Below are 17372 nucleotides of genomic sequence, written 5' to 3'. Positions count from 1 at the left end.
ACAGTAAAACCACCATGGTTACTTACCGGTAGCCGGTTTTTCCGTAACCCATGACAGCACCACATGAGAGGGATCCGCCCCGCCAGGACAGGAACCTACTGAAACATAAGGGGCGGCACCTCTCCCCCGCTTCAGTTGGATTACAGAGCATTTGAGAGGACTTCCCGGTTAGTTACATATTTATCCAACACCACATCACACAATTACACCCGATTATTGTGCACACCCAAACAGTGAAAAAAGGGGGGGAAATATACGGGTGCTGTCATGGGTTCCGGAAAAACCGGCTACCGGTAAGTAACCATGGTGGTTTTCCCTTCACCCATGACAGCACCACATGAGAGATTCTGGAGACTTCGAACACCTTAGGGAGGGACCACCGCTTGCAGCACCCTTCTACCAAAGGTCAAGTCAGCAGAGGAGGATAGATTTAGTCTATAGTGTCTAAAGAAAGTTGAGGGTGAGGCCCAGGTAGCGGCCTTACAAATTTGCTCTATTGATAACTCTGCTTTCTCAGCCCAGGAGGTCGCCACGGCCCTGGTGGAATGAGCCTTGATGCCGTCAGGAACCGGGACGCCACTAGCTGAATAGGCTACACTAATGGCCTCCCTAATCCATCGGGCAATAGTCCCCTTTGACACTCCATAACCTTTCCTAGCACCCTGGAAGGCTACGAATAGGGACTGGGACCTCCTCCACTGTCTGGTTATAGACATATACTCTACTAGGGTTCTTTTAACATCTAGGCTATGAAATTTCTCCTCCCCTGGGTTTGTCGGATTCTCGCAGAAGGAAGGGAGGACAATTTCTTGGTTTCGGTGAAAGTTAGTTACTACTTTCGGCAAGTAAGCAGGGTCTGTTCTCATAACCACCCTATCCTGGTATATCTGGGTATATAGTGGGTTGACTGAGAGGGCCTGCAAGTCACTAACTCTACGTGCCGACGTTAGAGCTACCAAAATGATGGTTTTTAGGGTGAGATTTTTAGTTGAAATCTGCTGTATGGGTTCAAACGGCTCCTTCGTAAGGGCTTCCAGTACCAGATTTAGATCCCATGGAGCTATTTTTGGTAGGGAAACTGGCCTAGATCTGTGGCAAGATTTTATGAACCTGGCTACCCATCTGTTTGCCGCTATATTGCAATTGTATAATGCACCCAGCGCTGACACCTATACCTTGAGGGTATTAACCGCCAGGCCTAGCTGCAGGCCTGCCTGCAAGAACTCCAAGATGGACTCGATTGGGGGTTCTTGACCTAACGGTTTTCCCAGGAATTGTAGAAATTTCTTCCACGTCCTGCCATATATATTGGTTGTTATTGGTTTTCTACTTTTCATTAGAGTAGTCACCAACCCCGGGGAAAACCCTTTATCTCTCAAAAGTGCCCTCTCAAATTCCACGCCGTCAGATGGAACCCCTTGACTTGTTTGTGGAATATCGGCCCCTGAGCTAATAAATCTGGAATTTCTGGCAGTACCCACGGGTCCGAGAGAGACATCATTTGTAGTAGTGAAAACCACGGTCTTTTTGGCCAGAACGGGGCTATGAGGATTACTCTGGCTTGCTCGTCTCTTATCTTTACCACTGCCGGGATTAACGCTACTGGAGGAAAGGCATAGCTCAGTTTGAACCGCCACGGGATTTGCAGAGCGTCTACTGCCCACGGGTTTTCCCCTGGGTTTAATGAGCAGAACCTCCTCACTTGCCGGTTGTTTTTGGTGGCAAAGAGGTCGATCACTGGCTGCCCCCATAACTGTACTATCCTCTGGAATATTACATGATTTAAGGCCCACTCTCCCTGTTTTAACTTGTTGCGGCTTAGAAAGTCGGCTTGAACATTTTCTGTCCCTTTGATGTGTAGGGCCGTCAGGGAGGTTAGATGTTGTTCCGCTTTGAGAAAGATTCTTTTGGCTTCGTCCATTAGGGAGTTTGACCTTGTCCCTCCCTGGTGGTTGACGTACGCCACTGCCACCCTGTTGTCTGACATAATTCGGACGTTTTGACCCTGTAACATGGGAATAAATGCCTCTAAGGCTCTGTTTACCGCTCTTAACTCTCTTAAGTTGGAGGAAGCCTTCTGCTCTAGGTGACCCCAGGACCCTTGGGCTATTTGTTCTCTCAGGTGTGCCCCCCATCCCGAGGAGCTTGCGTCCGTCAATATTACATCGGACACGGGCCTGTGCCACAAAGTTCCTCCTACTAAATTTGTGCCGTCTAGCCACCAAGTGAGAGAGTTTTTCCCCTTTTCGGAAAGTTCCAGCTTCCCTTCTAAACGTCCTTTCAATCGTTTCTGGGCTGACAAGATTTCCGCCTGCAGTTGTCGGGTATGAAATTGTGCCCAGTTGACCGCAGGGATACAGGCTGTTAGCGTGCCCAACAGGGACATTGCCCTTCTTAGGGTCATGTGAGGATGCTGTATTGCCGTAAGGGTCATTTCTCTCACCTTCTCTAGTTTTTTCTCTGGCAAGAGACAAACTTGACGGTCGGAGTCCAAGACGAAACCTAGAAATGTTTGTTTCCTTAGGGGTTGAAGTTTTGATTTCTTTAAGTTTACCATCCAACCCAGTCTTTGCAGGGATTCTGTTATTTTCTCTACTTGGTGTGCGCAGTGATGTTCTGAATTGCCAATGACCAAAAAATCGTCCAAGTAAGGCACCATAATCACATTGTGGATTCGAAGGAAAGCTGACATTTCCACTATTACTTTCGTAAAAATCCTTGGCGCTATGGAGATGCCAAACGGAAGAGCTGTAAATTGAAAGTGCCTGAGGTCGCCCTGGATGTATAGGGCTACCCTCAGGTATTTCTGGTACTCTTGGTGCATCGGGATGTGGTAATAGGCATCCTTCAAATCTATTACGGCCATGAAGCAGTTGTGGTGTAACAGCTTTATGGCTGAAGTCACCGATTCCATTTTGAATGTTTGGTTTATGATCCATTGATTGAGGCGCTTGAGATTTATTATTGTTCTGAAGGAAAGGTCTGGTTTTTTTTATTAGGAAGAGGGGAGAATAGAACCCTCTTCTCTCTTGATCTTTTGGGACCTCTATTAGAACTTGTTTCTCCAACAGTCCTAAAATTTCCGTTTCTATGGCTGATTGCTCTCCTGGTTCCTTTCTGACGGGGGTTACCACAAATGAAGCTCTCGGATGCTGGAAGAAAGGGATTTTTAGGCCATTTTTTATAATGCTCAGAATCCAATTGTTGGCCGATATTTTCTCCCATTCTTGAGAAAAGAGCTTCAATCTTCCCCCCACCGGAGGGCTGACGTCATTGCGGGGATTTTTTGGCGGTTGAGGTAGTTCCCCCAAACATGAACCCTGGTTCTTTTTCCTCTTGTCGTCCCACCTTTTCCGCTCTCCCGGGGGACGGCCCCGATTGAACTTTCCCCTCCGAAAGGGCGGTCTCCTCTGATCACCCATGAATCTGGGGAAGCCCTTCTTTTTATCACCGGCTTTCTCCAGGATGTCATCCAGGTTTTTCCCAAACAGGAACTGCCCATCACATGGTAACGAGCATAATTTCGCCTTAGATTGAATGTCCCCAGGGCAGCCTTTGAGCCATAACGCCCGTCTTGCGGCGTTCGATAGTCCCGCTGCTCTTGCCGTTAACCTCATTGAGTCGGCGGAGGTGTCAGCCAAGAAAGCAGCAGCTCCGTGTAGCAAGTACATTTCTCCTAGTATTTTCTCTCTTGGTACCTTGGAGGCTAATTTTTCTTCAAGTTGTTGCAACCAGACCATTAATGACCGGGCTGTGCAGGTGCCGGCTATTGCCGGTTTCAGACCCCCTGCCGCTGCCTCCCAAGTGTGCCTTAGGTATGAGTCCGCTTTTTTATCCAAGGGATCTCTCAAAACCCCTGAGTCCTCCAGGGGCAGGGCCGACTTCTTGGAAGATCTAGACACTGCTGCGTCAATCTTTGGGACCTTGTCCCAGACGTCCGTGTCTTTAGCCTCAAAGGGGTATCTTCGCTTTGAAGAGGAGTGAAGGCTACCTGACTTCTCCGGTTTCTTCCATTCTCCCTCGATTAGGGCCTGAACCTTGTCATTGACCGGAAAGGTACGCTTCTTCCTTTCTTGCAGGCCGCCAAACATTACATCCTCCAGTGATCTCTCTACCTTCTCCTCTTGCAGGCCCATAGTGGACCTGATGGCTTTGAGGAGAGCGTCCGTATCTTCTACGGGAAAGCAAGGCCTGCCCCCCGTATCACTGTCTGAGGATGAAGATGACCCGTGCTCAACATGATACTCCGAAGAGGAGCAGCCTGACGAGGAACTCGGGGAGGCTCTCCTACTCTTACTCTTCTTTTTTAATAATTTTTTAAGTGAGTCCTGTAGCTCAGATTTTATTATCGATTTGAGGTTTGTTGCCAGGCTCGGCACCTCTTCAGCCATAGTCCGCTGGATACAGCTGACACATAAGTCCTTTTGGTAGTCTTTTGCTAAAGGGCTGTGGCATATGGCACATTCTCTATTTTTCTTTTTGCTTATAGCTTTTTTGCCCTAAAGAGGAAAAAAAAAACAAAACAAAGACATAGGAAGGCCTATTATTGTCTAACTTTCACGGAGATCACTCACCACCCAGGAAAGACGAATACCGGGCTCTGGGGCTGCGAAGGAGCGTGCGCTCTGCGCTCTTTTGATCTCGAGGAATCCCTCGATCGGTGACTCGGACGGCTGCTGCTTTTGCCGCTCGAGCGGCTCTTGCGACCAGAAGCTTGCGATGGGGGCAGGGACAACGGGGACGGTGAGCGATCCTCCTGAGACGCCATTGTCACCCCTGCAGCCGCTTCTGCTCCTTTTATGTGGTGAGTGAGCCCCTCATTACCCCTCCCCCCCGCGACCGCCAGCCGCTTCTCCTGGCCGGCGTCGCGCCCGGCGCCATGACCGTCGCGTCCAGATGACGTCAGCGGTCGCGCTCCCACGTCAGACGCCGGTCTCTGCCCCCGGCTTCCCCTGCATGCAGGGGAAGGAACGGGCGCGCGCGCAGGGGGAGGGCGGCACAGGGAGGAACCTCCGAAGGGAGGACATCGGATCGTGCCCGCACGAACCCGGGGCCCGCATGAGGAAAACCCCGGGGACTGCGCTACCAGCTGCCGACAGCCGGCGTCGCAGGTAAGCCAGCCCTGCATTTTTACACGCCGGGACGGCCCTGGGTCTTTTTCATCCTGACAGGCACCGCCGCTGTTAGAGGGATTCCTTTCCAGGACAGGAACCCAACTAAAGCGGGGGAGAGGTGCCGCCCCTTATGTTTCAGTAGGTTCCTGTCCTGGCGGGGCGGATCCCTCTCTCATGTGGTGCTTTCATGGGTGAAGGGAAAATATCAGTATTTGCAATTAACACAGATAAGTGTAAGGTTATGCACATGGGAAGGAGAAACAGATGCTACAATTACTTACTAAATGGGAAACTGCTGGGGAAATCAGACATGGAAAAAAACTTGGGCATCTTAGTCAATAAGAAGCTAAATTGGAGTGCCCAGTGCCAGGCAGCTGCCACCAAAGCAAATAGGGTCATGGGATGCATTAGAAGAGGTCTGGGGACACGAGATGAAAACATAATTCTCCCTCTGTACAAATCACTCGTCAGACCACACTTGGAGTATTGTGTGCAATTTTGGACGCCGGTCCTCAAGAAAGACATTACTGAACTTGAAAGGGTTCAAAGGCGGGCAACTAAAATGATAAATGGAGTTGGTTCACGACAATACCCAGAAAGGTTATCAAAATTAGGTCTATTTACTCTAGAAAAGAGAAGACTTAGGGGAGACCTAATATATATGTACAAGTATATCAGAGGGCAATACAGAGATCTCTCCAATGAACTGTTTGTACCAAGGACTGTGACAAGAACAAGGGGGCAATCTCTTCGTTTGGAGGAAAGACAATTTCTGCACCAGCATAGAAGAGGGTTCTTCATGGTAAGAGCAGTGAGGCTCTGGAATTCTCTTCCTGAGGAAGTGGTGATGGCCAACTCACTGAATGAATTTAAGAAAGGAATGGATGCTTTTCTTGTGAGTAACAGTATAGAAGGTTACAAATAACATATTATAGGTAGATGGTTGACCCAGCTTAGGGGAAGGAATTTTTTTCCCTATGGAGAAAATTGGCTTCTACTCTGTGGGTTTTTTGCCTTCCCCAGGATCAACAATGCAGAACGGCTGCACTAAAAATAGGCTGAACTAGATGGACATAAGGTCTTCCTTCAGCCTTCAAAACTATGTTACCTTACACATTTACAAGAAATCCTTGATGTTGAGATCTGCTAATGGATCCTTTGAGGGTGGCTTTTTGGGGCTTTGTGAAGCAGGCGTCAAACTTGGAGATAGCTGTAAGTAAAATAAAAAAACAACCATGTAATCCTACAGTATCTCAACATCAAAGTGCATAAAAGTTCTAAGGACATAATCTTACCGGGGCACCAGATGCAGAAGCTCCACCAAATGACGGCCTTATAGGTTGCCCATACATCATTGGCTGTTGGGGCATTATTGGCACCCCTGTCCCAGATGCAGGCTGGGTTATGAAAAAAAAATAAAGAACGTATGAATGTTTTTTACTTTAGCAATATTCAACAAATGTTGGATATGCCCGAATCCTGGGAAACAGGATTCAGGCATATGCGCTGACACAGCCAATGACCATAATGATGAAGTCACTGTGTGCTCTGTTGGACATTATGTCCATCTGTATCCACCCACTCGGGTTCCAAACTCTGTCAATCATGTCTTGAAGCACACCTCAATAGGTATGGCCAAAAAAAAAAATGACTGACAAAGGACACAGTAATTCAGTCCGCAATTCTAATCAAATACCCAGTCACCAAATCTCATTTTCAAGGGCTTTAGATGTAAGCACTGATGGATAGAAGGGTAAAATAAGATGTGAATTAGCCTTAAACATTTTACTAGAACACATACTATCTGCATTCTACAGTCTACCGCTATTCTATTAAGAGACTCGTGGGTTTTTTCCCAGTAGTATATGTTTCAATACACAAAATACGTAAATAATTTGTCATTAGACATTTAGGTTCACAGTCAGTGTAACAATGCCATAAAAATTCTTTCCAAAGCCCCTGCGTTATTTTTTTCAAAACATCCAAGGCATCATAATACATAGGAGTGGTCTTATGGCAAATCGCAATGTACCATATATTATTTTCATTACCAATATAAAAATTTTTTCCTTGGAAAACAAGAAATAAAGTCCAACCTGACATTGTCATAAGCTTAAGTCAGCTTCTTCCACAGCATGAGTACCATAATGATAAACATACGGGTATACCACATACATGATGGCGGCATTAACCCCTTAATGACCAGGGGTATTTTTGGTTTTACATTTTCATTTTTCCCTCCCCTTCTTTCCAGAGCCATAACTTTTTTATTTTTCCGTTTATATGGCCATGTGAGGGCTTATTTTTTGTGGGACGAGTTGTACTTTTAAATGACATCATTGGTTTTACCATATCGTGTACTCGAAAACGGGAAAAAAATTCCAAGTGCGGTGAAATTGCAAAGAAAGTGCAATCCCACACTTGTTTTTTGCTTGGCTTTTTTGTTAGGTTCACTAGATGCTAAATCTGACCTGCCATTATGATTCTCCAGGTCATTACGAGTTCATAGACACCAAACATGTCTATGTCCTCTTTTATCTAAGTGGTGAAAAAAAATTCTAAAGTTTGCTAAAAAAAAAAAAAAAAAAAAAAAATTTGCGCAATTTTCCGAGACCCGTAGCGTCTCCATTTTTCATGATCTGGGGTCGGGTGAGGGCTTATTTTTTCCGTGCCGGACTGACATTTTTAATGATACCACTTTTGTGCAGATACGTTCTTTTGATCGCCCGTTATTGCATTTTAATGCAATGTCTTGGTGACCAAAAAAACGTAATTCTGGCGTTTCATTTTTTTCTCGCTACGCCATTTAGCAATCGGGTTAATGCTTTTTTTTTAATTGATAGATCGGGCGATTCTGAACGCGGCGATACCTAATATGTGTATGTGGGATTTTTTTTTTACGGTTTTATTTTGATTGGGGCGAAAGGGGGGTGATTTGAACTTTTAGGTTTTTTAATTTTTAAACATTTTTTTTTTTTTTTTTTACTTTTGGCATGCTTCAATAGCCTCCATAGGAGGCTAGAAGCTTGCGCAACCCGATCGGCTCTGCTACATATGGGCGATGAGCAGATCGCCCATATGTGGCAGATTTACTGCTGTGCTTTCAGCGCCGACCACCGGGTGGCGCTGAAAGCCATATGCCTGGAACAACCATAGAGGTCTCAGAGACCTCTGGTTGTCCAGGCAACATGACGCCGACCCCCGATCACGTGACGGGGGTCGGCGGTGACGTCATTTCCGGCCCGGCGGCCGGAAATGCTATTTAAATGCACGCTGTCAGCTTTGACAGCGGCATTTAACTAGTTAATAGGCGCGGGCGGACGGCGATTCCGCTCGCACCTATTGCGGGCACATGTCAGCTGTTCATAACAGCTGACATGTCCCGGCTTTGATGCGGGCTCAGCGCCGGAGCCCTCATCAAAGCAGGGGAAATGTCTGATGACGGACTGTGTCCGTCATTGGACATTAAGGGGTTAATACATTTCACCAAATGTCTTTTCTATATAATTACTGTGACATGTTTAGTTGATGTAAAGGTATACAGTAACAATCATATCAACATACTGGTAATGGCCAAGGATATATTTAATTAAAAAGGGGTTATCTACAGTTGACTTTCCATTTTAAGTATTCATTGTGTCTCATGTTAAAATACTTACCAGACCAAATCCTGCTGCTGGCTGTGCACCTTGAGCAGGACTTGCTGCCTGGGCCCCCGCACTGCCTGGAGGTGTAGATCCTTGCTAAATAAAATAAAAGGATATAAACGTCAGATACAAAATCAATTAAAAACTACTTATAAAATATATTAAAGTTTCATATTTCAAACCCTTCTAAAACGTGATCCCCTGTTCGTTTTGTTGGAAATGTTCAGAATTTGCTCAAAATGTCACTGATGATTTGATAGTTTTGTATCAGTTACAGCCAAGGGTAATTCCTCTATGACAGACCCCTTGAAACATGACTTTGAAGTCCTTTGTGAGCTGGAGGGTCTGATCTAGAGATAAAACAGCTCACATCGACGCCTAAATAGTAGTTTTAGTGTAGCATAAATAATGAGGCATGAGACCCCATCCTTATTGTTACAGCCAATATGTCAAGCCTGTAAAGCAGGTGTCACATCACTATTTACCAGTACCACCGTATTTTTCGGATTATAAAATGCACTTATTTCATCCCAAAATGTGTAAGAAAATGAGGAGTGCGTCTTATAGTCCGGATGTACCAGCTCTGGCTATGCTGGGGATGTGGGGGAGCGGTTTCAGCTGAAAAATGGGCGTGGAGAGCAATGAATACTCATTTCTTTTTGGCATCCTGGTAGGACTGACCCCATCCAGTTCCTGGTATGCATGGCCCCATCAGAAAACACTAAAAAATACAAACCATCACACTTACTTTCCTCCACTCCCTCGCAGTGTCCTGATCCGTTGTCAGCAGCTGCTTAATGATGGTAAGCAGCACATGGCAGGGACGTCATGCGCTGCTCACAAGCAGAGCACAGCTGCCGGAATACTCACCAGGACTGTTCATCGCAGAGAGCAGTATTCGTATTCATTGCTCTTCACTAGTGTGCAGTATCAGCCGGAGCCTTCCTGCTGCTGCCGGCGGTCACATGTGCAGATACACAAGAGAAACGAATACTAATTTCTCTTAAGTATCGGCACACGTGACCGCCGCCAGCAGCAGGAAGGCTCCGGCTGATACTGAGAGCTACTGAAGAGCAATGAATACTCACTGCTTTCTGCAATGTACAAGCCCAGTGAGTATTCCCGGCAGCTGTGCTCTGCTTGTGAGCAGCGCATGACGTCCCTGCCATGTGCTGCTTACAAGCATTAAGCAGCTTCTGACAACGAAGCAGGACACTGCGAGAGAGCGGAGGAAGTGTAATGGTTTTTATTTTTTTTTTTACTCTTTTCTGATGGGACCATGCATACCAGGACAGGGATGGGGCTAATCATACCAGGATAACGATGGGGGACCCTGCATACCAGGATAGGGATGGGGCCATGCATACTTGGACTAGATGGGGACCCTGCACACCAGGATAGGAATGAGGTGATCCATGCATACCAGGATAGGGATGAGGGGGCCATGCATACCAGGACAGGGATGAGGGAGCCATGCATACCAGGATAGGGATGAGGGGGCCATGCATATCAGGATGGGGATGAGGGGACCATATTTACCAGGATAGGGGAAATTTAGTGATGGGCGAGTAGCATTGTTGCTCGGGTTTCCCCAAGCATGCTCGGGTGATCTCCGAGTACTTTGGCGTGCTCAGAGATCTAGGTTTTTGTCGTCTCAGCTGCATGATTTACGGCTGCTAGACAAGCTGAATACATGTGGGAATTCCCTAACAAACAGGCATTCCTCAAATGTATTCAGCCTGTCTAGCAGTCGCAAATCATACAGCCAAGACGACGAAAACTAAACCTCCGAGCACGCCAAAATACTCGGAGACCATCCGAGCCTGCTCGGGGAAAACCGAGCAAAACGTATACTCGCTCATCTCTAGGGATATTAAGTACAAAATTGACCACATTTTATTTCCTAATTTCCTCCTCCAAAACCTACGTGCGTCTTATGGTCCGGTTCGTCTTATAGTCCGAAAAATGCGGTATATGCTCAACATTATCTTAGACATCTGCCTTTCATGTCACCTTTCAAAATGCTACACAATGTGCTGAAGGATAACGATGCTTCTGGAGTTGGTGAAAATGTAATCATAGTTCCTGGTCCGTTAGCCATGTCTGCAGCCACAATGGTATGTAAAACTTTGGGCACCCCTTGTCAAAATTACTGTTATTGTGAACACTTAAGCAAGTTGAAGAGGACGTGATCTCTGAAAGGCCTAAAGTTAAAGATTACACATTTATATATTCTGTGAGATTCTGTCGTCTTACATACTCTGCCACTTTGAGGTTTAGCCACAGATTTTCAGTGACGTTCAGATTAGGGGACTGAGGGCCATTGTAAGGGTGTGTGCACATGCTGCAGATTCTGCTATAGATCCGCAGCGGATTTGGCCCTGCGGATCCGCAGAAGTTTTTGCTGCGGTGTACAGTACCTTTATTTTCAATGGAAAACAAAAACCGCAGTGCACATGGTGCGAAATTTTCCGCGCGGATTTGTCACTTTGTGCGGAATCCGCAGCGGTTTCACACCTGCTCCATTGTAGAGGTGTCAAACTGCAGGGAAAACCGCAGGCTAATCCGCAGGTCTTTTGACCTGCGGATTTACCTGCGGATTTTGCAAAATCCGAGCGGAAAATTCCGCAGCAGAATCCGCAATGTGTGCACACACCCTAAAACCTTCAGCATGCACCTTTTGAGGTAGTCTATTGTGGATTGTGACATGTTTAGGATCATTATCAATTTGTAGCAGCCATCCTCTTTTCAACTTCAGCTTTTTTTTTTTTTTTTTTTTTTTTTTTTACAGATGGTGTTATGCTTGCATCAAGAATTTTTTTAAAATTTCATTGAATCCATTTTTCCCTCTACCCATTAAAATGTTCCCCCTGCTATAAGCTGCAACACAATCACAAACCACGATTGATCGAACCCCATGCTCAATGGTTGACGAGATGTTTCTTTCCTGAAATTCTGTACCCCTTCTCCACACTACCTTCATCATAGCAGCCAAAGAGTTCTATTTTAACCTCATTGGTCTACAGGACTTGTTTAAAAAATGCATCAGGCTTGTTTAGATGTTCTTTTGCATACATCTGACACTGAATTTTATGGTGAGAATGCAGATAAGATTTTCTTCTGATCACTCTTCCATGAATGCCATATTTGTGCAGATGTCTCTGAACAGTAGAACAATGTACCACAACTGCAGAGACTGCAAAATCTTTCTGAAGGTCTTTTGCAGTCAAGCTGAGGTTCCGATTTGCCCCTCTAGAAATCCTACGAGCAGCTCTCACTGAAGTTTTGCTTGGTCTTCCTGACCTCATCTTGACCTCCACTGTTCCTGTTAAGCGTAATTAAGAAATCACTGTTTCGAACTGAGGAAAGGGCAACTTGAAAACGCATTGCTATCTTCTTAAAGCCTTCTCCTGCTTTGTGGGCCTCCATCATTTTTAGAGTGCTAGGCAGCTGCATAGAAGAACCCATGGCTGCTGTTTTTTGGCACAAGGTTAGAGGAGGCTGGGTTTTTATAAAGCTGGAAAATTTCCCAATGATGATAGTCAAAAAGCCATAACCCTAATAGGCTACTTAAGGTCTGAAACCTTGGTCAAAATGGTCTAAACAAATCGCAAAGAGTACCCAAACTTTTGCACCAACCCATTTTCCTTTTTGTAACTTTTAAAATGAACACTGTGCCCAAACTTTTACATGCCACTATACGCAACTACCAGATGGCATCCACAACTTTTCTTTTGATTAGCTGTACTGGCACAACATCATATGTTTGCCATGCCACAACAATGACATTGCTCCAGGCTGGCCAATCAAAATTGGAGTCAGGGATGCCATCAGGTACATGGCAGTTCTCAGGGAAGCCACAGATTATTTACATGGCAGCTGAAGCAGGTCCTGCAAATTGATTTGCATCAATTCAATTCTCTAACAATCAGCAAATGTTCACAGTCGTGTCAAACCCTGGGGGAGGTAAGAGTAAAGTCATATCGTTGGATTGATACTTCAGAATAAATATTTAAAATTAGAATAAATGAGGAATATGGTGGTTCAGAGTCTGTGCTGCCAAAGGTTCAAAGACACGATCACACATGAAGATGAAGCATGAATACTGTTTATTTTGTCAACGCGTTTTAAGGTTTTCAAATCTTTCATTAGGACCAAATCACAAAAAGATAACTCCTAAAATGCAGAAATATATAGACAATGTATTAAAAAAAAAAAAAAAAAAAAAAAGAGATCCACAGCCATGAATCTTTGCGGTCATATGACGCCACGTCATTGTAGCAGATAAATATTGTAAGAACAATAAAAGTATGTATGTACTTCTGACAGCTGTATACATAAATCTGTCACAAGTACATACATTTTATTTTTACAGTTATGTATTGTTTCATTCTGCTTGCAATCTTTGTATCTCCTACAATAACGTGGCAACATATGACCGAAAAGATTCGTTGCTGCGTGCCTCTTTTTGAACACACAGTCTTTACATTCCAGCACTTTTTGAGTTATATCTTATTGTGGTTTGGTCATGCTGAAAGGGGTTTAAAAACTTTGAAACGCGTTAACAAAATAAACCGCATTCATACTTTTGTGTGTGATCGTATCTTTGAACCTTGGGAAGCGCGGACTCTGAACCACGATATTCCTCATTTATTGCAACTAGGGATGGGCGAATCCTGAAATACTCGGAATCGCTAGACTCTAACGAGTCCGACTCGGAAACTCGCTATTCGTTGCGAGTCTAGCGAGTCCAATGTTAATGAATGGGGATGCGAGTATTGCAGCGATTCCTGTGCTGCCATTTTTTTTACTCTTTAGGAATGCATTGTTCCGCTTACTTCCCGCATGTGGCTGTGCACACCATGCGGAAAGTAAGCAGAACAATTGCGGATGGTACCCACGGTCCGGAGGAGACTGTCCTCCGGGCTTTGGGTACCATATCCCTGTAAAAAATAGAATTTAAAAATAAAAAATATTGTTATTCTCACCCTCCGGCGTCCCGCGCAGCCTTCCCGCCTCTCCACACATCCGTTCCCAGTAGTCCTTTGCGAAAATGCCCGCGATGGCGTCCGTTCTCGCGGGATCGCTAAGTCTCGCGGTCATTCGCGCGACGTCATCGCGAATTACCGCGAGACATCGCGATCCCGCGAGAACGGACGTCATCGCGGGCATTTTCGCAAAGGATTACTGGGAACGGATGCGTGGAGAGGTGGGAAGGCTGCGCGGGACGGAGGGTAAGAATAACAATATTTTTTATTTTTTTTTACATTTTATCTTTAACTACTGATGCCGCATAGGCAGCCTCAGTAGTAAAAAGTTGGTCACACTTGTCAAACACTATGGTTGACGAGTGTGACCAACCTGTCAATCAGTTCTCCAAGCAATGCTACAGATCGCTTGGAAAACGCTAGCATTTTGCAAAGCTAATTACGCTTGCAAAATGCTAGTTTTTCCGTGGGAAAATCGCGGGAATTTAAAGTGCGATTTTCCCGCGGAATGGAATTCCGGAATTCTCGCGGTAATTTCCGTGAGAGTTCCGGTACGTGTGCACTTAGCCTTATTTGCATTGGACTCATTACTGTGCGAGTAATCGCTTGGAAACTCGCAGAGTACCGACTCCTGCGAGTCCCCTACTACTCGCAGAGTAATGAGTCCTAACGAGTAGATTCGCCCATCCCTAATTGCAACATATCTCCTTTCTCCTTGGTGGTCCTGCTGCAGCCTTTACATGCTTCTATAGGAGTTGCAACTGTCAAAACTCCATCAGGTGAAGGTACGTATAAATATTTTATACCACTTGCGCTTTTTGTCTCTCCTTTTTTTACCATTTGATATTAATATTTAATATGGACATTCTGATAGTTCTCCTAAAAATGCACTTCTTATGATATAAATATCAGTAGAACATTACCATAGAAGCAGTTGAAGGACCACCGGATGCCCATGTGGCCGGAGCTACCTTTGGTTGCCAGTTAGCACCTCCTGTCAGCTTCTTCTCGCCTGCATTCCACTGAAGGTCTCCCCTAAACAATTACATTGTGAAACAGTAAGCTATGTTCTACAGTAAAATTATAAATCTAAATTTCTGCATGGCATGTATACATTTAAAATCGACAGTTAAACTTTTTTTTATCATTTTGCCTCTCCACTGCGAAAATATTATTGATTAAAGTATTTACCACCTAAACAGTTTTTTTTTTGTTTTAGTCAAATAGCATAGCCATAGAGATTTCAATAAGGGTGTGTACTTTTTCCCCCTGTATGACACTGACCAATTATAAGCAGGCAGCAACACACTGGAAAATAACATGCACACCCACAATAACTTAGAGCAAGCTCAGTGTGAGAGATGTATTGACAATCTGCTCTTCTCACTGAAGTGTGAGGATATGTCATGACCACCAGCCTGCCACAAATATCAGAGCTAGACATTTAGTCAGTGACATTTTTTTTTCTACCTTCCATAACCTTTTTTCCCCAGGACGCAGCTTCCATCTTTTGGCATCAACAAAAGAAAACTTGACCCCATTGTACTCCCATAAAAGTTAATTTTCTAAAACTAAAAAGCTGGTATAAAATTTTAAAATGCTACCGACCACTTTACACTTACAGGTATAGTCAAGCAATTTTTCACTAAAACTTTTTTGTTTACAAAAAGCATTATTAAAAAAAAAAGTTTGGCTATTTGTTATTATGCTTGCCACAAACATAACTTTAGATGTATAAGGTCTTAAAAAAAAAACAACAAATTGAGACCTGCAAAATTCATGCCTACATTTCACATATAGTCAGCAAAATCCTCAGAATGAAGGGACGATTAGATGTTTTACCATACCATAGGGTATTTGCAACAAAAAACGCAACTTGCGCATTCCTCCTGTGTGTTTTGCCACAAAAAAGCAGCATTTTACCGTCCCAAAGTTAATGAGATGTCTGAAGTGAACATGCCGCTCATTTTTTCCATGCAGAATTGAAACCATTTTAGCAGTATCTGAAGAATATAAATTCTATGTTTTTGCTAAAAAAATGGAGAAAAAAACAAGTAAAAAGTGCATGTTTTTCTGCAGGATTTTTTTTTCCTGCCAGGAGCCATGTTTTTAGATGCATAAATGTCTGCATCAAATACTTGAAGTGTGCACATACCCTTAAAAAAGCAACCCCCCCAATATATACTAGATGGCACAACCAAAGAGCACAGGTGCTCTTTTGTTGGTAAATGTCAATTGCAGTTTCTCCCCGTCACTCTCACAGTGACAAAGAACTATGGCAAGCACAACTTCTTAACTCGCTTGTCTTTACAAGTTCTGTGCTGAACACTGCACCTAGATCTTTTATATTCTAGCTGGGATAAGCGTTTTAGGTACAGTTGAGAGCTAAAAATTAATAGGAATCTGGTTCAGAGGCCACATTGGCAGTCCATGGCTGCTGCACCAGAGCCCTGTGAACCTCTTCCTACCTACCAACATCCTAGCACCTCTTCCAATTAGCAGGCCTGGCGTCATCGATGAGGTACAATGCACACATGATTTTGCGCGTGGACTACTAATCAGAAGAGGTGCCAGAGTCGCATGCAGGTAGGAGGAAATGTCCGAAGGGTCAGCTGGACTAGGACCCGTGAATCTAATGACGTGGCCACTGACCCAGGATCCGGTGAGTCTTTTTTGCTTCGCTGTATTTTTAGGTCATAATTTCTTCCCATACACTTTAGTAGTAAATGTTTACATTTCCTAAATCCAAGTTGCATTACTTATTTCTAGAATGTAAAATTTCGCCAACCACCACCAAAGGTCTAAATAGCTTTAGGCTGATAGGTTGGCAGCGACTTACTTTTTAACAGTGGTTCCAGAAATCCCAAGATCTAAAAAGTAAAAAATTAGTAAATTAAACTTTAATGCAACATTCCTTACATCATGATATTTATCACACAGTTCTCTATAGAGCATTGTACATTCATGGTTATAAACTGCTATACCACAAACAAGAAGGAAAAGGAAAAATATGGTAGAAAAGAGGAAAATATGAAAGGAAATACACAGATGTGTGATAAACAGGATTTTCAGAGGCCAGTGTGATCTCGTAAGGAGCACCGACTGTTTCATAGTAATCTTGTTAGGAAAGCCGAGGTTGGGCGCAACAGGGTCATGGTCATAAAAACAGAAGAATGCAGAATGGCAGGAAGCAACTTACAGACACTGGACAGGAAGGTAGTAGCGGTTCTGTAGACTCCTACCAAACCCACACATATAAATACACATAGAAAGTAAAGTAGTAGCATAAGTATTCTAGCACTTACTGCCTACTAAACTTGCAAGAGAAGAATCAAGGTCACTGCCAAGACCTTTGCCAGCGCCGCTGGCATTGCTTGCTGATGTGACAGAAGATGTTGGCTGAGATGAGGGGGTCATGGTGGGAATAAGAAGATCACCTAAACCATCAAACACTGACATAAAAAAAGACAAAAAGGTTAGAAACTCAAAACCACAAGAAAAATAAATGTTTAATAGCCATGTAAAATTATCCTATAAGCTACCCAATTGAAATTATTCAAGTTTAAGAATAGAACTTAAACTTTTATTGCAAATTTCTTCCATACAGAAACACTTCTGACAGT

The 17372-nt window shown here is 44.3% G+C and overlaps 1 protein-coding gene across 1 annotated transcript in view; it reads right to left on the bottom strand.

Moving 5' to 3' along the window:
- The window catches only part of SNAP91 (synaptosome associated protein 91), a 201109-nt gene that overhangs the window by 3695 nt on the left and 180042 nt on the right, over positions 1–17372 (bottom strand). The window contains exons 25-30 of the mRNA XM_073589658.1: positions 17055–17201; positions 16589–16619; positions 14673–14784; positions 8774–8857; positions 6410–6511; positions 6228–6324 (exon numbers count right to left, since the gene is read on the bottom strand). Of these exons, the coding sequence (XP_073445759.1) occupies positions 6232–6324; positions 6410–6511; positions 8774–8857; positions 14673–14784; positions 16589–16619; positions 17055–17201 (569 nt within the window). The 3' untranslated portion in view covers positions 6228–6231. The remainder of the gene's footprint in view (positions 1–6227; positions 6325–6409; positions 6512–8773; positions 8858–14672; positions 14785–16588; positions 16620–17054; positions 17202–17372) is intronic.

This window comes from Dendrobates tinctorius, unplaced genomic scaffold, assembly GCF_039654945.1.
Source record: "Dendrobates tinctorius isolate UK_male_01 unplaced genomic scaffold, ASM3965494v1 ptg000111l, whole genome shotgun sequence".
NCBI classification, from domain to species: Eukaryota; Metazoa; Chordata; class Amphibia; order Anura; family Dendrobatidae; genus Dendrobates; species Dendrobates tinctorius.
The sequence above is the reverse complement of the archived record's forward strand: the minus strand, read 5'-3'. Positions and strand labels throughout refer to the sequence as shown.